The sequence below is a fragment of the Plectropomus leopardus genome, chromosome 14 (assembly GCF_008729295.1).
Source record: "Plectropomus leopardus isolate mb chromosome 14, YSFRI_Pleo_2.0, whole genome shotgun sequence".
NCBI lineage: Eukaryota > Metazoa > Chordata > Actinopteri > Perciformes > Serranidae > Plectropomus > Plectropomus leopardus.
The window spans coordinates 24,407,821-24,427,045 of record NC_056476.1 but is presented as its reverse complement, the minus strand read 5'-3'; the positions used below and the strand labels follow the sequence as shown (position 1 = coordinate 24,427,045).

At 38.3% G+C, this 19,225-nt stretch overlaps 1 protein-coding gene and 1 pseudogene across 1 annotated transcript; both read right to left on the bottom strand.

The window, feature by feature from the left end:
• Positions 1 to 3,285: 3,285 nt before the first annotated feature.
• LOC121953367 lies at positions 3,286 to 6,882 on the bottom strand (annotated as a pseudogene).
• Positions 6,883 to 8,765: 1,883 nt separating this feature from the next.
• Positions 8,766 to 18,792, bottom strand: LOC121953366 (cilia- and flagella-associated protein 100-like). The gene is made up of 14 exons (XM_042500415.1): positions 18,745 to 18,792; positions 18,420 to 18,496; positions 17,679 to 17,844; positions 17,541 to 17,596; positions 16,202 to 16,365; positions 16,031 to 16,111; positions 15,681 to 15,865; positions 13,891 to 13,966; positions 13,414 to 13,450; positions 13,179 to 13,333; positions 12,235 to 12,364; positions 10,059 to 10,261; positions 9,163 to 9,256; positions 8,766 to 8,895 (listed from the first exon to the last, which is right to left on the bottom strand). Exons 1-14 carry the CDS (start codon positions 18,761 to 18,763, stop codon positions 8,770 to 8,772), a joined length of 1,569 nt encoding a protein of 522 aa, XP_042356349.1. The 5' UTR covers positions 18,764 to 18,792; the 3' UTR covers positions 8,766 to 8,769.
• Between the last annotated feature and the right edge of the window lie 433 nt (positions 18,793 to 19,225).

The following is a 19,225-nucleotide window of genomic DNA, read 5'->3' as shown; positions in this document are numbered from 1 at the left end:
CTCCAGCAAGGAACTTTAGGAAAGATTGTCAGAATTCAGACATTTATAGGGAAGACAGCGACCAATAAAGACATCCTACTTTGAATAAAAGACAGTTCATTGGTTCTCTGTAGCAGCTGACTTACAAGAAACACACACAGTTAGAAGAAACATGCAGAGCTGCAGACACCACACCCTGCTGGTGACCATCTGCAAGTGAAAACACTTCACCATCTTTTGTGTAGTGTAAGTCAATCCATCTCTGTGAAGAGCATAACTTAACAAAAAAACAACCAACACATCAACCAACCAAAAAAATAAACACCAACCCACACTTTTAGTTTGGGAGACACTGTCTGATTGCCTAATTGAATGTTTTTATTAGACCTGTGCTTTTTCTTTTATTTTGTAAATCTAGCACTGGGTTACTTACATTAGTTTCGGATTTCAAGCTTTTTCAATGATCATCTAATCTTGTGTTTTATCTGATGTTACATGTTTAGAGTTATTTCCTTTAACATCTATTGGCATAGCACAATGATTGCTTTGCAAACAGGAAAGATTTCACCTGTTCAAAACTTCAGACCATATTTTCCCTTCATGTTTCTCTCAGATTTTTTTTTAAACAGCTTGATCTTGTCTGTTGATGTTGTTTGTAAGCCTTCAAGACATTAAATATCATACCACACTGTTTTATGAATAAATTACTACTACTGCTAATAACAATAATGATAAGAAGAATAATACAATGCATACTCCATGTTTCACATTAGACCAGTTGTGATCCAGGCCTGGTTTGAGCCAGTTGGGGCCTATGAGCAATTACCAGTAATATTAATTTCAGTTAGGCTATGCTAGTTTGCAGAGTTAGTGACTCTCTGTCTTGCTAACAGTAGCTGAGATGGACAGTGCATCTCCTCTCTGTGTGCAACATGCTTGCTGTGTTCTGAAATATAACCGTGTATTACCTATGATAAAGGACAGCAGGGGGCAGTATGTGCATAAATTGAGCTCTAACAAAGATAATGAGAGGCACATTAGGCAGCATGCATAAGCATATGCTCATGCACATTAAAAAAAAGAAGAAAAAACTCGCCCTTCAGGGCTAACTTCTGTGGACGCTGATGTGAAAAATGAACCTTTGTAATTTCATTTCATTTTAGAATTTAATTATAATTTAATTTTAAATTGTTCTTGGGAATCACGTCATCCCGTCCTCCAGGCTAAAAAGGGAAAAGGACCATCCAGATTGTTACCAGCTAAAAATTCTAAGCCAGAATCTGTAATGGTATGAGGGTGAGTTATTGACCATGGCATCATGGGTAACTTTAACATCTGTGATGGCACCATGATTGCCATACATGTTTGGAGCAACACATGCTGTCATCCAGACATGTAAGGGACATTTCAACCCGCAGTCAGACCTTTCTCTCATTAAAAATGTGTAGCACATTATGAGCACAAAATACAACCGAGACCCCGCACTGTTGGCCAACCAAAGTCATAACCAAGAATGGGAAAAATGTAACTGTCAAAACTTCAACAATTAGTGTCCTGAGTTCTCAAACACTGACTGTGTGCTATTAAAACACCACTTTGATGTAACACAGTGTTGTACATTCCCCTACATTTTACACAGCATTACAACTGTTTTTTGGAATTGGGGTTGTATGACCCTCTGTCGCAGTAAATGCCATTTCCACAAATGAGTGACAGAATATTTAAAACACTACTATTCTAGTTTTGTTTTGATTTTCTTATTTAGAACATCCTACAGTTTTTAAACAATTCCTTTTATTCCTCTGTCCAATCTGTAGTTGTATGTTTGAAACACTTAACACAATTAGCACAAAATCATTCTGTTGCAGACCATACCAATAATACAAATGATGTTGTTTTAACAGAATATGCAGTCTAATAATACATTTGTAAATTATTAAATTCTCTTACACAAGCTTAGCCAACATCAAACCAATAAATCCCTCTTGTGTTGTTTACAGATGCTTACACAGTGTACCTAATGTTCAAAAGCTTAAATGTAGTAGACAGCCTCTAGATCATTGAAACACTGAGAAATAGATCACTTCAGTAGTGTAAAATAGACCAATCCTAGCTTCTAATCTCAGGTGAAGACATAACCAATCCTTGAAGTTATTTCAATAACATGGACATATACAGGAAAAAGTGGGCTTTTTGCATTTATTTCAACTACAAGATTGGATTTGTTTGTTGTATTAGGTTAAATGTACACCATAATTAGAAAACAACAATTATTATACTGTTACTTTTACTACAGTAACATTATGTACACACTATTTTTAAATGTGCCATATTTCACTTCACCTGATGATATTACACTGTGGTCTTCAGAGCCAAGGCCTTTTTGGAGATCCTCTGCATGCTCAGGAAAACTAGAGAGCTTTGTAGGTGGAGATAAAAGAGAAGGTCATTGCTGCTGGAATTCCAATTAATGGAATAAATCTGGACCCTTCCTCTGCTGCCATTAACGCAACGTCACCCATAGAAAAAGACAGACTCTTAATGATAGAGTTGCTGCTTATTTCATTTGCTGCCGGCGGTGCTAACATCTCTGCTCTAAGAACGCTAAAAGGCACACGGGAACTGAGAGCCAGACTCTGCAGTGACTTGATGTCAAGACCAAAAGTAACTTGGTATACTTTGATGGTAGCAACCAGCATGGTTACATCAGTGGCAAAAGAGAGACCAGGACCTGGTGCAACTGCGATGAGTGCAGAGAGAGAGGCATGGTGCTTAATTTTTTACCCTAAGGCATCTTTCTTCTTTTTGACTATGTAAAAATATTCCTTCCAAATAATACAATTAATAAAGCTAAGTTTTAGTTAATTTTTATGCTGTGATTTGTCAATACCAATAATTTCCTTTCATTATAGTAAATTATGCCTGATATGAGGACTGTCGGTTAAACTGATCAATAAAAGACATGAAAAATCTGACACAAACTATGCCTGGATGTTGTTGAGTATTTAAACCACCAGAGGTCACTGACAATTCATGATATTTAATCAGTTTAAGGAGTTTTGCAAAGTAGTGGTAAACAGTGAATTTTTCAGTGAGATGCAAGTGCAGTCAGTACAGCACAGTTTATTGTTTATTATTTTAAGTGTGTTTTTTACTGAGTCAGTCATTTAAAAAATGTCATAATGTAATGACGTGTCCACAGGATAGTAATGGAGGAACATTAAATTTTACTTTTACAACCCTCTGATATGACATGGAGAATTCATTGAAGAAAAGCTGGGTTTCATGTAATGACAACCACATTGCTTTATGCTCAACAAATACTTTATTTGATCACTCAAACATTTTCATTTCATTCAGAATATAATTTGCTATTTTGATAGTACAAATCCCATTTCCCGATTTTATCAAAATACTTGTAAAACTAGATTAGAAACTATGATTTGTATTGATAAATCGACTGCGGTAATATCACGCTGCACTCACAAAACAATTCAAAACCTCATTTGCATTGTAGGTAACATTTTTAAATGAGCCACGTTTCTATTCACCTTATATCACACTGAGGTGTTCAAACCCAGGGCCTTTGTAAAAACTCTCTGTGCATCCTCAGCAAGCATATCAAGGAAACTACTTAGAGCTTTGTAGGTGAAGACAAAAGAGGCGGCCATTGCTGCAGGGATTCCAAAAAGTGGAATAAATCTGAACCCTTCCTCTGCTGCCATTAATGCAACATCACTTACAGAGAGGCACAGCATCTTAATGATGTGCTCTTTGGTTATTTCTTGTAAACTCAGTGTTGACTTCATCACTGCTCTAAGATCTTCCAAAGGCACGCGTGCACTATCAGCAAGACTCTGCAGTGACGGGATATCGAGACCAAATGTAACTTTGTAATCAGAGATGGTAGCAGCCAGCATGGCTGCATCGGTGGCAAAAGAGACACCAGGAAGTGGCGCAGCTGCTATGAGTGCAGATGCAGAGGCAAGAAACTTTATTTTTGCCTGTAAAGCCTCTTTCTTCTTGCTGATGATCCCACGACTGACATTAGGCATGGCCAACAGCAGAGAATCCTTCTTGTGTGCTGGAAGTTCGCTCTCTAGAGTCTCCTCTAACAGATGGAAGTCATACAGGTGGAGTTGACGGCTGGACACCAGAAAGACTTGTGGATGTTCAAAACCTTCTTTTACAAGACCTGTGTCAGAAACAGACCAGAGAAGTTTATTTTACATGATGAAATTACAATAAAATGAGAAAAAAAACAAGCCTTCTCCAGGCCAGAGACAAAGACAGGTAAGTATTTTCAGATCTGAGAGAATGAGCAGTCAAGACCACAGACTCTTACAAGGGGGCTCTGCCAGTCCTCAATCATTTTACAACCTGTTAATAATGGGCCTAATGCAGGAATTTAAATACAAACGCGTGTTCTCTTAATTCTGTTTGTATCCTTGATTCATTCTTACTTTTATAGTACAAATTGATTTTTGGGATTCACCAATGTTTTTTCTCCTAATCTCTTAGGTAAGACAACATTCTGTGAATGGCCACAAGCACTCTTACCAAGATAAAGAGAAAAACATGTCCATTTGTTGCCAAATTCAAGGAAATGGATAGAAATACTACTGCAGTTGGTTGATTGAACCCAATTAATTTAATTTCAGTTTCTGTGCATCCCTCTGCTGACCAATGGTGGAATTAAAATGTGTACATTTACTCAAGTACTATAATAAAGTACAAATTTGAGGTACTTTTACTTGAGTATCTTCAACTCATGCCTCCTTCCACTCCCCCCTTTACAACATTTCAGAGGGAAATATTGTTCTTTTTACTCCCTGACAATTATTTGATAAATTGGGAAGTAACTACTAACTAAAGTTCAGATTTTGCACATAAACCATACGAAAATATACATGTAGAGCAGAAAAGTTTATTAGAATGACTAGAAAATGAATTGCAATTTTTTTTGATAATCATTTCAAGTATTTTTTATGCAATAATCCTTTCATGGTTCCAGCATCTCAAATAATGATTGTCTTCTTTCCCTTTATTCTTGTATTTTCTATTTGCTAAATGTGAAAAGTTATTTTTGTCTCTTGGTTTCTTGAAATGAAAGTGTCCATCTGTGGTCCTTGTTGCATATAGCTTAAAAACTAGGCATCTGTAGTGCTCCTTTAACCTCAGACTTACCTTGAATGCAGTTTTCCCTGATTTGCTTAAGAGTCCTCTCTGCGTTGAAGTCGCTCTCATCCTCTTCAGCATCACGTAGGTTATGATCAATCTTGGAGCGAACAAAGTAGAACTTTTTCCCCATCCTCTGAATCTCCTGAGCGAGCTTCACATCATTTTCTTTGAAGCGATCAGCAGAGATGATGACGAAGAAGTCAAATCTTTCAAATCCAACAAGATTCAGGTAGTTGCCAGCTGAAAAGTCAGGGGTGCCAATACCAGGAAGATCCCAAAGTATAACATTGGGATGGTTTGGATGGGGGTATGGCTCAACTTTTGAGGTGGTTTCTACACAACCAACACGGGCGGCTCTTATCCTTGTTGTTTATGCCTCTGAAGACATTAACAAAGGTGGATTTACCAGAACCAGACTCTCCTGTGATGCCAATATTTAGTGGAATATTATTCTGCTGATCTATGTACTCCTGGATCTTTGCAGCTGCTGAGGCAGGGCCATTGGTTAGCAGCTCCTCTTTTAATTCTTCTATTGGTCCATAATCCAATGGATTGTCCATAGCACTCCCTGGAAAATGAAGAAAACAGAAAAATCACTGCAGTATTTGGCTTTGCAGCATAAACAAGCTTACCTTTGTCTAATCACACATTGAAATGAGATAAGTCTGATTATAATATGATTATATAATGGAAAGTAAAAAAAACTGCATTTAAATAGATGCATTTCTCCAAATTAAGAACTTGAGAGTAGTCCATACTGTAAGCTAAATTGTAGCCTGCATTCGGTGACCTTTAACGGGCAGCAAAAAAAAAACAAGCCATGCCAAACGAGTTCAGAAATGTATTCACTGTATCTCTGTTCCTTTAAACAGACATCTTAACCTCATTATCTTATCCTACTTTCACATTACGTGTAGGACAGTGCAATGTGTGTTACACAAGAGAGAGCTGCAGTGATTCAACTAAAAAACAAGAAATTTGTGCTCCAGAAAAGGATAAGCACTCAATGAGGATCCTAGGGTCACTGATCAGCAGGTATGACTTAAATATGAATGCCAGAGAGCAGTGAAGACTAACACATCTTTGATGAAAGGAGGTTCCCACCTGATGACCCCAGTGTTTCACCTTTTTGGTCCCACACCTCCAGGAGGCTAGGCAGTGAACTCTGGCATCCCAAAGCCACTCTCCTAGTGCTAACCCTCACTGCTATGATAAATTTCCTATCATTTAATTTCCCCCTACATAATGAGATACTTCTAGACTTGCTTGGCTTGATTTTCATGCTGGCCCACTTGAGGTTCTTATTTGCTTTCTCTCATAGCCTCTGTACATGGCACCGTTCTAGTAACTAGCCTCATGTCATCCATGTAAGCCCTTATTGGTGGGAAACACATCCCATTTGGACGTCTCTCTCCTCCATATAACCACTTCGATGCCCTGATAATAAGCAAAGCAAAGTCACAAATACTGACTGAATACTAAACAGAGGCAACAACTAAAAACACTCACTGTTAAACACCACATGAGTGCACAACAGTGCATGATGTAGCTGCAAAGATATGTCTTACCGTATGAGGCACTTGGAACGTTGTTACTCCGTAAAAGGTTTGTCCTTCTTTGTCTGCAGTTTTTAGAGTTGTACAAAGTTCAGCTCTTGAGACAGTAAAATGACCAATGAACACACCCTGCTGTAAGCAGCACAGACCAATCAGTGTCCTTCATGTTTCCTGTCCCCACTGTCAGGGAAAGCAGCTGATTTACCGGAAATGCTGAGAGGAGGGGTGAGTTTACAAGAGAGCTGCGCCCTCTGTCGGTTGCACTGGCACTCATTCAGATGAACACCAAGTTTTTTAGCCAGATGACATTATAGTAACCTGGATTTTGAATATGTTGCCTGTGACTCATTTTTTTTATGCATTCTTTAAATATGTTCTGTGACTTTTTTTCTCCCCCTGACCTGTCAGATCAGCATGTTCTCCAAATACGTCTGGATCTTTGCAGCTGCTAATGTGGAGCCTATGGTTAGCAGTGCTCCTCAATTTCTTCTGGTAGTTCTTAATTAGATGGATTAGCCATAGCTACATGAAAATCAATCAATCAAGAAATTAAAAAGCAAGTAAATACATAAGTAAATAAACAGATGAATAAATAAATAAAAACAGAAAATCATTGCAGTTTGCATTTTGATTTGGGAACATGCAGCATATATAACGTACTCTCATCTAATCATGCATTAAAACGAGGGAAGTCTGTTTATAATATAATTATAATATACATATAAGTAAGCAGATTGCATTTAAAGTTTGTCTTCCAAAACTTGTGTGGACTACACTCACTTAATTGTGACCTGCAGTCAGTGATGTAAAATAATTATAACGTGTATAAATGAATTCAAAAACATAACGTTGTGATTTTGTTCCTTTAAAAAGTTATTGTAGCTTCATTACATAATACTACTAATACATTACTTGTAGGCAAGTGCAAAGTATGTTCCAAAAGACAAAGCTGCAATGATGAGTACAACAAAGTCATGAATATGAATTAAATATTTAAGAGATGCCACCAACAGTTCAACTTTAACAGTTAAAAAATGAAAATATATCTTATCTTATCTATATCTTATCGTATGAGGTACTTGGTAAACCACAGTTTTATAGTAGTACAGAGTTTAGCCTCTTTAAAACTAAAGTGTCAAAAGAAAATGTCCTGCTGTGAGCAACAGATACTAATCGGTGTCTTTGATTAGTATCTTTCATTACACTGTTTCCATCTTCATTCTGACACTGCATACAATCTGACCAATTTACATATAACAGAGGGATATGGTTTTCCTTCACCAATCATTCGTGACCTACAAATCCTTATGACTCTAATGCTAATTGAAGTCTAAACTGATGTGTAACTATACCAACATACATTTTTCTTTAAGGGTGGAACACAGTAAAGTAAAACAAACTGCAATGTCAACGAGTGTTAAAACATGCGGATTGCCTTGATAGCAGCGTCTATCTTATCTATAGCAGTCGCCTTTGTTGTTAGTAGTCCTCATTGGTTCAGTGCACTGGATTGTTTTTTCATTTTGTCTGGGAAACCACTGCTTCACGTCAGGGTGCCAGACAAATTAGTCAAGTCAAACTCGGTGGAGTGGGTGTATTAAAAGGTCTGGACACAGACAAAGTCTGGCCTAAAGACTCATTCGCTTCTCACTTTGAACATTCTCTGTACAGCACTGTGATCAACAAGGGATTGAAGGCAGTGGGTAAAAGATAAACTCTACAAATATATTATGGCTTATTTAGGGCTGGATCCTTACGTTTAGGACTTGGTATGCAACTATCCACAGCTTAGATTTGAGTATTAATAATTTCATCCCAACTCTGCTACAAAATGGAGCAGAATTAAGTATTTTTACCTTCAGTGAGTGCATCAAATATTCTCTAAATATTCCTTTTATAAATACACACTTGCACAGAAAATATGAGTTCTTCACTAAATCCAAAAGCTCTTTCTTTCAATAATTCATATTTTGTAACAAGTGCTTGCTAAAAAAATAACTGCACTAGTATTATTTTATTTCTTTTTTTTCTTTCTTTTGATGGCATGTGTTTCTTACTCTACATCCTCGTTGCTGAAGAGGTAGGCATGGAGTTCATCCTCGGCAGGAATGATGTCCTCATCGTTGACTCTGATCTTCTGCTCAACAGGGATGCATCTGGGCATCAGCTTTCTACCACTCTGGGAGAAAAAAAAGGATGAAGTTTCAGCCCTCTGGTTTGTTTCTGTAACAGTTCTGACTACATGTTGAGTAGAAGAGAAACTGATCAGTTACTTAAAAAAAAAAAGGATGAAATATTCATTTTTGTGTGGATGTTATGTTTGATCACATCCTTTCCCAGAGGGGGTATTTAAAGTGTTTGTTCAAATCAAAAGTACATTTCCCACAAACCCACTTTCTTCATGTGTAAGAGCAGCATCCTATTTCTCCAGATTGAGCAGACTCACTATTTTCTTGGCTTCACCCAGGGATCTTTGCATGCACTTCTTTTGCCTTTCTTTCTGCTTCTCCATCTCCAGTCTCAGCTTTTCTGCAAGCAGTCTGCAACATGAATGTAGGAAAGCAGGAAAGCAGCAGTTTTGATGAGTTGATTGAGACAACGAGTTTACACTGTACATTGTATTTTATCAATGCGTTGGAGACAGAAAAGCCAAGAATGTACTGCCGACTTACGGATTACTGGCAAATGTTATTATCAGACTCACTTAAAATATTCAATCACCTTTTCAAAAATTTCAGTGAACATTTGGTAATAAAAATACCCATCACCACCCCAGAAGCTCCGTTTTGCATTGCTGTGGATAGGGTTTGACAGTAAAATGTATTTTAGCCACTTTATAAAGGCCTACTGAAAAATCAGTATCAGCCTAAATGGACACTGTATTTGCAAGATTGTACCGCTTTACTGTGCTGTCACACGGCTTTTTCCTTTGGTGCTACATCTTGTCACTCGTGTAACTTCTGTATTCCTACGCAAATAGCCAAGCTGTTCTGTTAATTCTTTGGCGTGATCCAACTGTCACATAACTGCATTTTTATAAAGATTTGTAAGACTGTATGTGCTTATGTCAAATAAGCCAAATAATTCAGAGAGACCCATGCTGGAGAGTACTGCTGTGCCAAATCATCAGGTAAAATTATGATTAATACAGAGGGTGTAACGGTTCACACAATTCACGGTTCAATATTTTACTTTGGTGTCACAGCTCTGTATGTTTTCAGTTATAATCAATCTTTTGGGGAATGGGGCGGGGGGGCTTCAACCAAAGCTATTCCTTTAAGCTATGTAATACATATTGAAATGAACAACATACTTATAAATGTGACAGTCAATTACACAAACCTGCTCCTCTTTTGACTGTCCTTGATCTGTCTCAGTGTCTTCAAGTCTTCTTCAGGCATGTTCTCAACGTACTGGAGAAGTGAAGTCATCAAGTTCTCGACACTGGCCAGCTTATTCAAGGTGCTGAGATTGGTTGCCCACCTACTCACGCAGCTGCGATACACCTCTGTCACTTTCACTCCCAGAGCATCCAACATAACATCCTGAAAGCAAGGAGAGGAGGCAGGACATAGCATGCAACATCTGGTCAAAATTATCATGCTGTGTGCAGTTTAAAGGAGTTTGTCACTGCTAAAAAGATGGTGTTTTCATAAATCCAGACTGTCTATGCAGTAGAAAGACAAAAATACTTGAAATTTAACATAGATAACCAGGAAAAGTGGAGGTTAGGGACTGTGGCATCTGCTTTTGCTTAAGAAAGTAGACAACCTACAACTACCAGAATACACTGCATCACACCGGGCCAATAAATGCTCCTATTGGTAGGTAACATAATGCAAGCTTTGCCATTTTCAAAAAAGGAAAAAATCCGAAGGCCAACTGGTAATAAACTCTAATTAAAGTTAAAAAGTCAGTTAAAATATATGTAAAAAAACATTTGAGGCCAAAAATGGACACAGTAACAGACTCTTGGTTTGAATATGTTTTAGTTTGACCTCAGTACAATATAGGAAACGGTATGACGCCCACTTCCTGTTCACAAATTCTTGTATTACAGCCAGACAGTAAAGTGAATTATGTTTCTTAAGACAAATTAGGCTAGAAAAAGGCAATAAAGTAACAGAATCTTTAAGGAAGCATTGCATTGCTCGGAGAAATGGTGTTTCATAAAACTAGGCTGTCTATGCAGTGGACAGATGCAAGCATTTTTGACTTTGGTTCTATAAGACCAGACAAAAAAGGGCTTTCACATTTCCTTGGGATGTGGAATATGTGAATAAAGATGTATGGATGGATGGATGGAAACAAACAATTTCAAATTACAGTTTAACGGTAAACTAAAATATGTTTCCAAACACTTTTTAGCCAAGAAATAGGCAACACAGTAACATAAATTTGGATTATATACAATTAGTACCATCAAGTTTTATTTTTTATAATTCTAACATTACAGCCAAACAGTGCACTAAAATATATTTCTGAAGATGTTATCAGGCCCCCGGCACACCAAGCCTACAGTCCACGGCTGTTGGGCTGTCTATGAGCATCTGTCGTCTCAGTCAGCCCAGTGTGTCCTGCACCCTTGTCCTCCCGTCTGTGGACAAGGGTGCACACATCTCTATCTTGTCCACCCGTCTGTTTTTTTTTTTTGGCCAATTCAGCACGCTGAAATGGCAGAGCCCGTCAGTTAATTAAATCACTCAGAGATCAGGCAGATCAGCTCAGCGCACAAGAAGAGAAACAGTGAAGAAAATAAGTGAACAGCTTAAGTACAGAGGGAGTGAAAGCAGAACAAACGTGTTCTGTGAGGTAAGATTATGTTTTTATCCATTGAGCTCTTTAGTAGAACATTTTCCTGGTGGTCTGTATTATCATCAGTGGTCCATGTTACATCTGCTTTGTTCTTTCAACATTTGATTGTGTTTTTAATGTGCTAACTGGCTAACAAGTGGCAAGACGGTCTTCCAGTTTCCCTTTCTGCATGATGATTACAGATGATTGCCTTCTTCTAGCGTGAAGTTATTTCCTCTCACGGAGGAGCAGAACAAACATGTTGGCTGGTGGTCTTTGTGATGTGTTCATGTACAACCTTTTGGCCAAGACGCAGGCGACAAAAGCTGAAGCAACAAGCGACTTTCGTTGCCACTGGTAATTTTAAGTTGGTTTGGCACGTCTGCATTTAGTTTAAAAATAGGCAATACAGAAACAGAACACTGGTTTATATCAGATCAGCTGTGCCTAGTTTTACAGTTTGATCAGAGTTTGGTCTGCGAGAGACAGAAAAATCTATAGATCAAGCCCTAGAGCCAGCGAAAAAGGTGTGAGGTACTACCCAAAAAAAGTTATGATACAAGGCTGGTAAAAAGCATCCAGTTAATGATGCAACTTTAGATGACCTCTGGGTGTTGTTATTCAATAGATCCAGGTTAAAATGCCGAGTGCAACTTTTAGAATCGAAGTGGGGCGATGTTGGGAAAAAAAGTAGCTAAACGCCCAGTACATTCTGCTACTTTACCTGGTCCTCTTTCTTCAACGAGTTGTGGAGCTGAACCCTCTTTTTGAGGTTGGCAGCTCTCTCCTTCTCTGTGTCAATTCTGTCCCTCATGTCATCTATCTGCAATGTTAGCTTCTCGTCATCTTCTTTCCTTTGGACACAGAGGGGTTAGCATTGGATGAAATTATTGCCACAACTTGTTAACAGTACACTGCGTGTAATTTATGTCTCAGGTGCATAGTGGTTGTCTTGTGTGTTTGTTTTCCTTGGTTGTGTGCCTTTCTATTTTTTGTGTTACTTGCCTCCTTGAAGTTACATCTGTTATTTGTCACTTTTATTTAATTACAAATACTTTAAATATATATATTTTTTTGTTTTATTTATTAAATATAATTTTTTATTTTCAGCTGAAAAGTGTTGGCAAGGCCCTAGGGAGCGCTACGTCCCATAAAAGAGCACTTTCAGTGTTTTTTTTTTTAATGCTGCGTATGGGCTTTGTTTCTATGCCAACAATATGCCGTCATTAATATTAGCTAGTAAGCTAATGTGCTGCTACATTAACAGAGGGATGACTATACAGTTAACAACAAGCTTACAACAGTACACTGATAAACCCACAACACTGACCAGAAACATCCCGTGGCTGCCGGCCGATCTGCTCCCACCGAAAGGCTCTTCTGTCTTTGTTATGACAGTTGCCTCGCTAAAAAGCACCAGTGACATCACCAGTCATATTTTCAACTCAAAGCACAAAAAAGGCGGACTGCTCTGAAAAAAATATGCTGGACGCATAACTTTTCCTCTAGGCAGCAGCTACACACCTACCCCTCATAGGCAACATAAAAAACCTGGCCCTGAAAAAAAACACACTATGTGGCAATAGGCCCTTAAACTGCACATTCTTCAGTGATTTAGCACCTTTTCACTCGATCAAAATCAGCCTTTTGAATAAATATGATGCCTACATTTCCTTGAAGCTAGCCTCGATGATCTGCCGGAGCTCATCCACCATCTCATCCCCCCTGGAAGAGTTGCTGATTAGGGACAGGCTCTGATCTGTCAACTCCATCATCAAATCCAGTAACTGCTGGGGGTCACTGAAGTATAGCTTCAGCTTCTCCTGCAAGAAAGGGATAGAAACGACATGCAATGCAAATAAACACTTGGGAGGCATAGAGGCGGTGCTTTAGGAATACTGACCTCATATCTGGAGCCATCCAGTTTGGAATTAGTGACACTGAAAAGCCAAAGAAAGAGATCAGCTTTAAATGGTCTTCTGTATAGCTTTACGAAACTGCAGCAACGAGCATAACAATAGAACATATCAATAGAAAGAAAATAAATAGAAAATGTAAAATTATTTTCAAATAAAAACATATGGTTCCTTTAAAATGCAAAAGTATTCACACAGTTGCAGTTGTACCAACATAATATTGTCCATCTAAAACCTCTAAATCATTCAATCTGACAGTAGCCTGCCTCAATTTCTGGATAGGGAAGATTCTACTGTGAGCCTGAACCTGATATGGTATATATGTATATTGATCACTCAATGAAGCTCATAGATTAAGGAGTTTATTATACAAACTGATCAGAGGACATACATTCACTGTACAAGACAAATACTAAATATGCAGCACAACACTCCTTGCCATGGAAGTGTGTGTGTCTCCTTACAGTGTGTCGTGGTGGGTTGAGGACAGCGTGGACTCTCTGGTGGAAGGCGGCACTCTACATGGACTGGACTCAACACCTGTGTGCATGTTGACATTGACATTCACACTATTTAGCTTACGAGCACTCTTCATACTAAAGCCAGGATATGTGAGCCTCTTAGGGCTCCTACATGTTCCATGTTCCATACTTCCACACTCAGATTTACTTTTTTTTTGCTCTGACCATATTTAACATCTGAATGCAAATAGATGGATTATTATTGTGTAAATAAATGGTTTTAAAATCCAACTGCTGACATACTACACTCTGACTATGTATGCTCTTTTGTTGCCAAATAATTGCCAGATGATCAACACCAAATCCAGACAAGTTAATCTCTGCTTTAAGAGGAGGAAGACGGGTACTACTTTTACTTACACAATATTCATTAACATGTTATATAAATAAAATTCTATTATAGTTCCCCCATATTTTACAGTCTATTTTATATATAAGAACTTAAAAAAGTAAAAACTAAAAAGTAACATACTTAAATTTTTACTGTGCCTGTGCAATGTTGTGTCAACTTTGTCTATGGAAACGACGGTGAACGCAGCCATAAGGTTTCCTACTGTTGTTTTCTGTTAACTGCTAAAAAGAGCCTAAGGCCCTATGCCTACCAAAGGTTTTTTCTCCCAGGAGAAAACGCCAGGCAGTCCTCAGAAAACTCCAGATAGGAGTACAAGGTAGAGTACTCACTATGGATAATGGAAAGGCTGAAGCACAAAGGGAGAGAGGACAGACCTGCTATTCTGTGTGGGTTCATGAATATATACAGTATAATAACATATTTCTCCTCCATTGTTGTTGTTGTTGTACACGTGAGATGTGACGGTTGGTCTTTGCAGTGATTGTCCCTCCTCAATTGTGACTGAACAGCTGTTTAAACAGCTGCTGAAAGTGACAGTGATGAGCCTGGTGTTTAAGTTGAACATCTTTCAATTAACAGCATTCTGATACTCAGTGCCTTGTCACACTACTGGTGTTTGCATCATAGCGTAAATATTCAGCGCTCCCACTGCAAGTAATTTGTAAATATGACAGCCTCAGGGAAAAATGCTTTGGTGAACATAGCCCTAAAATTTGGTTATTTGTGATGCAATGTACATATGCAGAACAAAGATATTGCTGCATTTTCTCTCAAAAATATTTGTTAGGGTTGTCTGAATTTGGTTCAGCTGTTAGCTCCTTGGGGCAGAGCTATTTTGCATGCAGTGGTAAACAGATGCAGAGGCAGCCCTGCATGGGAATGTGTCCTCATTTACATGCCACACTGCTAGCCTTGCTTAAGTCAGCATCAAGCTCACTCCGGCCTGCACTCTCTCACATGGTGCTGAACTTTTTTTTTAGAAGTTCTGAATTTTATATTTAAAAAAATAGGGGCAATAGTCTGGAAACAAAAAGATTTTTCCATTCCCTCTTTTCTTTTTTTCCATACTTGCCCAGAACAGAAATTAGTCAAATCAAACCCCATTCTTTTCCATACTGCACAAGAAACCTGGTTTCTGCTGCATCAATTTTGACCAGTCCTTTTTAGTCTGACTTTTGTGAGTCCCTCAATGATGATGAAATGCAAAATAAACTGATGGGCTACTCTTTTAGAGATACACAAAGAGTGTTTCTTAATTTGACAACAATTTATACTTAAGACTGGTCAGGTTTGATTAAAGACCATCATCAAGGGATAAACAAACATCACCCTGGCAGCTATAATCGTTTTCACATTGATTAACTGGGTTTTTAACACTTACTCCGCCTGACTGCCGACTTGTCAGGCTCCTTGATTAGCTCATCCTGAGTGTCTCCATCAAAAAAGACTTGAGCTTTCAAAGTCTCCGCCCTCTGGGCCTCCTGCCACTCCGGAGGCGACAGCTTGAACAGAATGCTCTGGTATCGCTTATGTTCATTCAGGATATCCTCAAGCTTGGCAATTTCACTGTGAAGAAGAAAGAACAGGTTTTCATCCATGTTCATTGCGAATTGATACTTCAAAAATTGCTCTTTTCTAATCAATCTTTTCCTCTATTCATCTATTGGTTTATCTCTTTGTGCAAATACAATATGGAGAATGTGCATATGTTAAATATTGTCAGGATTGTACCTTTCTGTGGTCCCTATTTCATCAGTCAGCTTCTCAATCACAGAGTTTATCTCCAGTTTGGACTTGTTTTCTGTTTCAAAACTGACAACAGAGACAACATAACAATTATAATATTATAAAGAGAAAAAAATAGTCTTAAGCTCCACAGACAAAGGATCCACTTTTGCTCACACTGTTCTGGCATCCATGGATTTCTTGTCACGCCTCCCAGAGATCAGTTTAAAGACAGCAGTCTCTACCTCAAGGTTTTGTTCAAGCTCCTCAACATCTCGCTCTTTTCTTACAACAGCCCTGTCCATCTTCTTAACCTCTGACCTGCTCTTCATCAGGCATAGCTGGAGCCGGAAGGATGAGGGTGAAAGGAGTATTGCAGATAATTAAGAAGAGAGAGATCATGACAGAAAATAAATTGGGAGTAGCAAAAAGAACACATTTTTGTAATACACCATGTCTTTGTCGTAATGGAATGAGTCACAGTGAAGTTGACTTTTGACCTTTAAGATATAAAACACAATCACTTCATCAGTTTTATCTAACTGGCTATTTTTGTGGAATTTGGTAATAATTAACGTATGAATTCTTGAGTTATAGCCAGACACATGTTTTGTGAGGTTACAGTGACCTTTGACCACCTAATTCCAATCAGTTCATTTATGTGTTCAAGTGGCTGTTTGTGTGAAATTTAAATAAAATTCCCTCAGGGTGGTCTTGAGATATCATGTTCACAAAAATAAGACAGACGAGGTCACAGTGACCTTAAACTTTGATCACCAAAACGTAATTTGGTCATCACCGAGTCCAAGTGGACAGACAGACAACCTGAAAACATTATGCTAGCTCGGAGGCACAATAAAATCCACTTAACAGCACTTTTTTATTACAAAGTTTCATAACTAACGTGATATATCTTCTTTATTTTACTCATTAAAAAAACAAAGCATAACATTTGTGACAAAAAGACTGCACTCTCCCTAAATACAGTTCTGAGTATAACCTCCAGGCTTTATACTAAAAAACACACTACTGGCTTTGGCTTCATATTAATCAGATAAACATTCTATTGATTTCTCTGCAAGACAGTGATTAACCCTGTTCCCCATAACTGGGTTGTGTTTGCCATTAGGAAGATTTGATCCAAGCTGCTGTGACATCAGATAGATGCATTTCAGCATAAGAAAACGAAAGTTGAATGTAATCAAGCAGGAACATCAGTGAAGTTGTCTACACTGATCTGAAAATTAACAGCTGTTACATTATCTGTTATCCACAGCTGATTTATATTCTATTGAAACTTTCTCCTTCAGTTAGTTAAATCCTCGTAGCCATCTGAAGGCATCCTCTGATCTGGCTCCACTTCATGCAGCCCTTTTAAACTAAGCACTGCTGCATCTGCATCAACCAACACAGCAGGTGCACTTGGAGATGTCTACGCAGTGTGCGCAGCGCTGCTCATTGCGCCCTGCTTGTGCCATGCTTGTGCCATCAAAATAAGAGCGTGTAAGTCATTTACCTCTTGCTGTGCAATCTTCAATTCAATATCCCTCTTTGTGTTGCGCTTAACAGTCACTAGAGACAGAATAAATAATTGTTAATCCTTTAAACCTTGAAGTAACACCTTGCAACTTTTACGTGCTTTGACACTGCTTACCTCGTTCAATCAGGGAAGTCCTCAGTGCTGGACTGCCCTCTGTTTGTTTGGCCAGGGCTGAGTTAGTGTTGAGGTGTAAAGTCTTTAGCTTCGCCGTGCACTCCTCCACCTCTTCTCCTGCCAAGTTATCAGTCGTCTTGTCAACATGGAAAAGTTTACCCAGCACCTTGGCACAGATGAGAATAGCAGTACAAATTCAAACAACAATTTTTCACTTTTTTACAGACACCAAGTAATACTTCTCAAATGCTACTGCAGATCAAGGATGCACAACGTTGTATTTTTTGCTGATATCCGACAGCTCATTTCGCCAATAACCAATACCAACATCGATATATTAATTTTTTTCCCACCTATCTTAGTTATCATTATGTCTCTCCTGCAATGAAATCAGAATATCATGCATATTATGCATACCCCTTATTATGGTGACCCACCAGCAGATGGAGACATATGGTACTATGCTTTTCAGAAGGTAAAAGAAGATAGATTTATTAGTCATTATTTTAAACGAAGGTTCAGTGCATGTATTATTCATTAACTGTGCAAAATAAGAAAAAAAAAACTTCAACTTTAACTTGATATTGGCAGAAATTAGCATGTTGGCCAGTTCTGATATTACATCTTTAAGTCAATATCTGCCTATATCGATGATGTGATGATATAATCGTGCATCCTTACTGCGAACGAAAAAACAATGTGGTCTTTTACATGGTCACTTGTGCTTAAAGATACACTAACCTCTTTTTGGTGCTCCATTTCCTTCACAAACACTGTAGTCAGGAGCTGGCTCTGTCCTGTCTCCCCCCCTTCCAATTCTACTTACAAAATAAATGAAGAAAATGTTTTTGAACATTGATTGCAGATATTTTCCTATAGCTTTTTCCTTGTGTTGCACAAATCTATCACTTTCACCATTGTTTCTGACTTTTTGAAACAACAACACTGCCAGAAAAAAAGACCCTCATGTTGAGGATATAATGTCACTACTACTAAAAAGCATTGAAAATGACTGTAGACACTCTATTTCTCATTTATGAAGCATGACAATACAACAGATACTTGCCTGGCTGTGGTGATGACATATCTGGGATTGCTTTTGGGATCTAGCTCTAACTGCAGGGTGCAGAGAAAAATGACACAAATTGAAGCCTTACAAAATTGTGGCAGACATAGAACTTGCTCTATTTCTCTACATTCTATATATTAAACCATTTTATGTGAAACTAAGACACTGACTGCCTCCAAGAATTAAAAACTAAGCAGAGAATTGATTTCAAGGTTTTACTGTTTTTACTAAATAAGTCAAGTCTGGCCCCAAGCTGCTGAGGTTCTCTGGCGGTTCCCACTTAAGTGATAGTGAGACTTTTAGGTCCTTCCCCATAACTTTATGGATGAAACATATCGCTGCACACAGAAAACACACTCAGAAAATATATTACAGATAGCTAATAACCGAAAGTTAGCGCCATCCCAGCGTTGGTTTTACTTTTCTTGTCCGTTTCTGAGGCAAGTAGTTAGCTAACGTTAAAGCGACGTTAGCTACC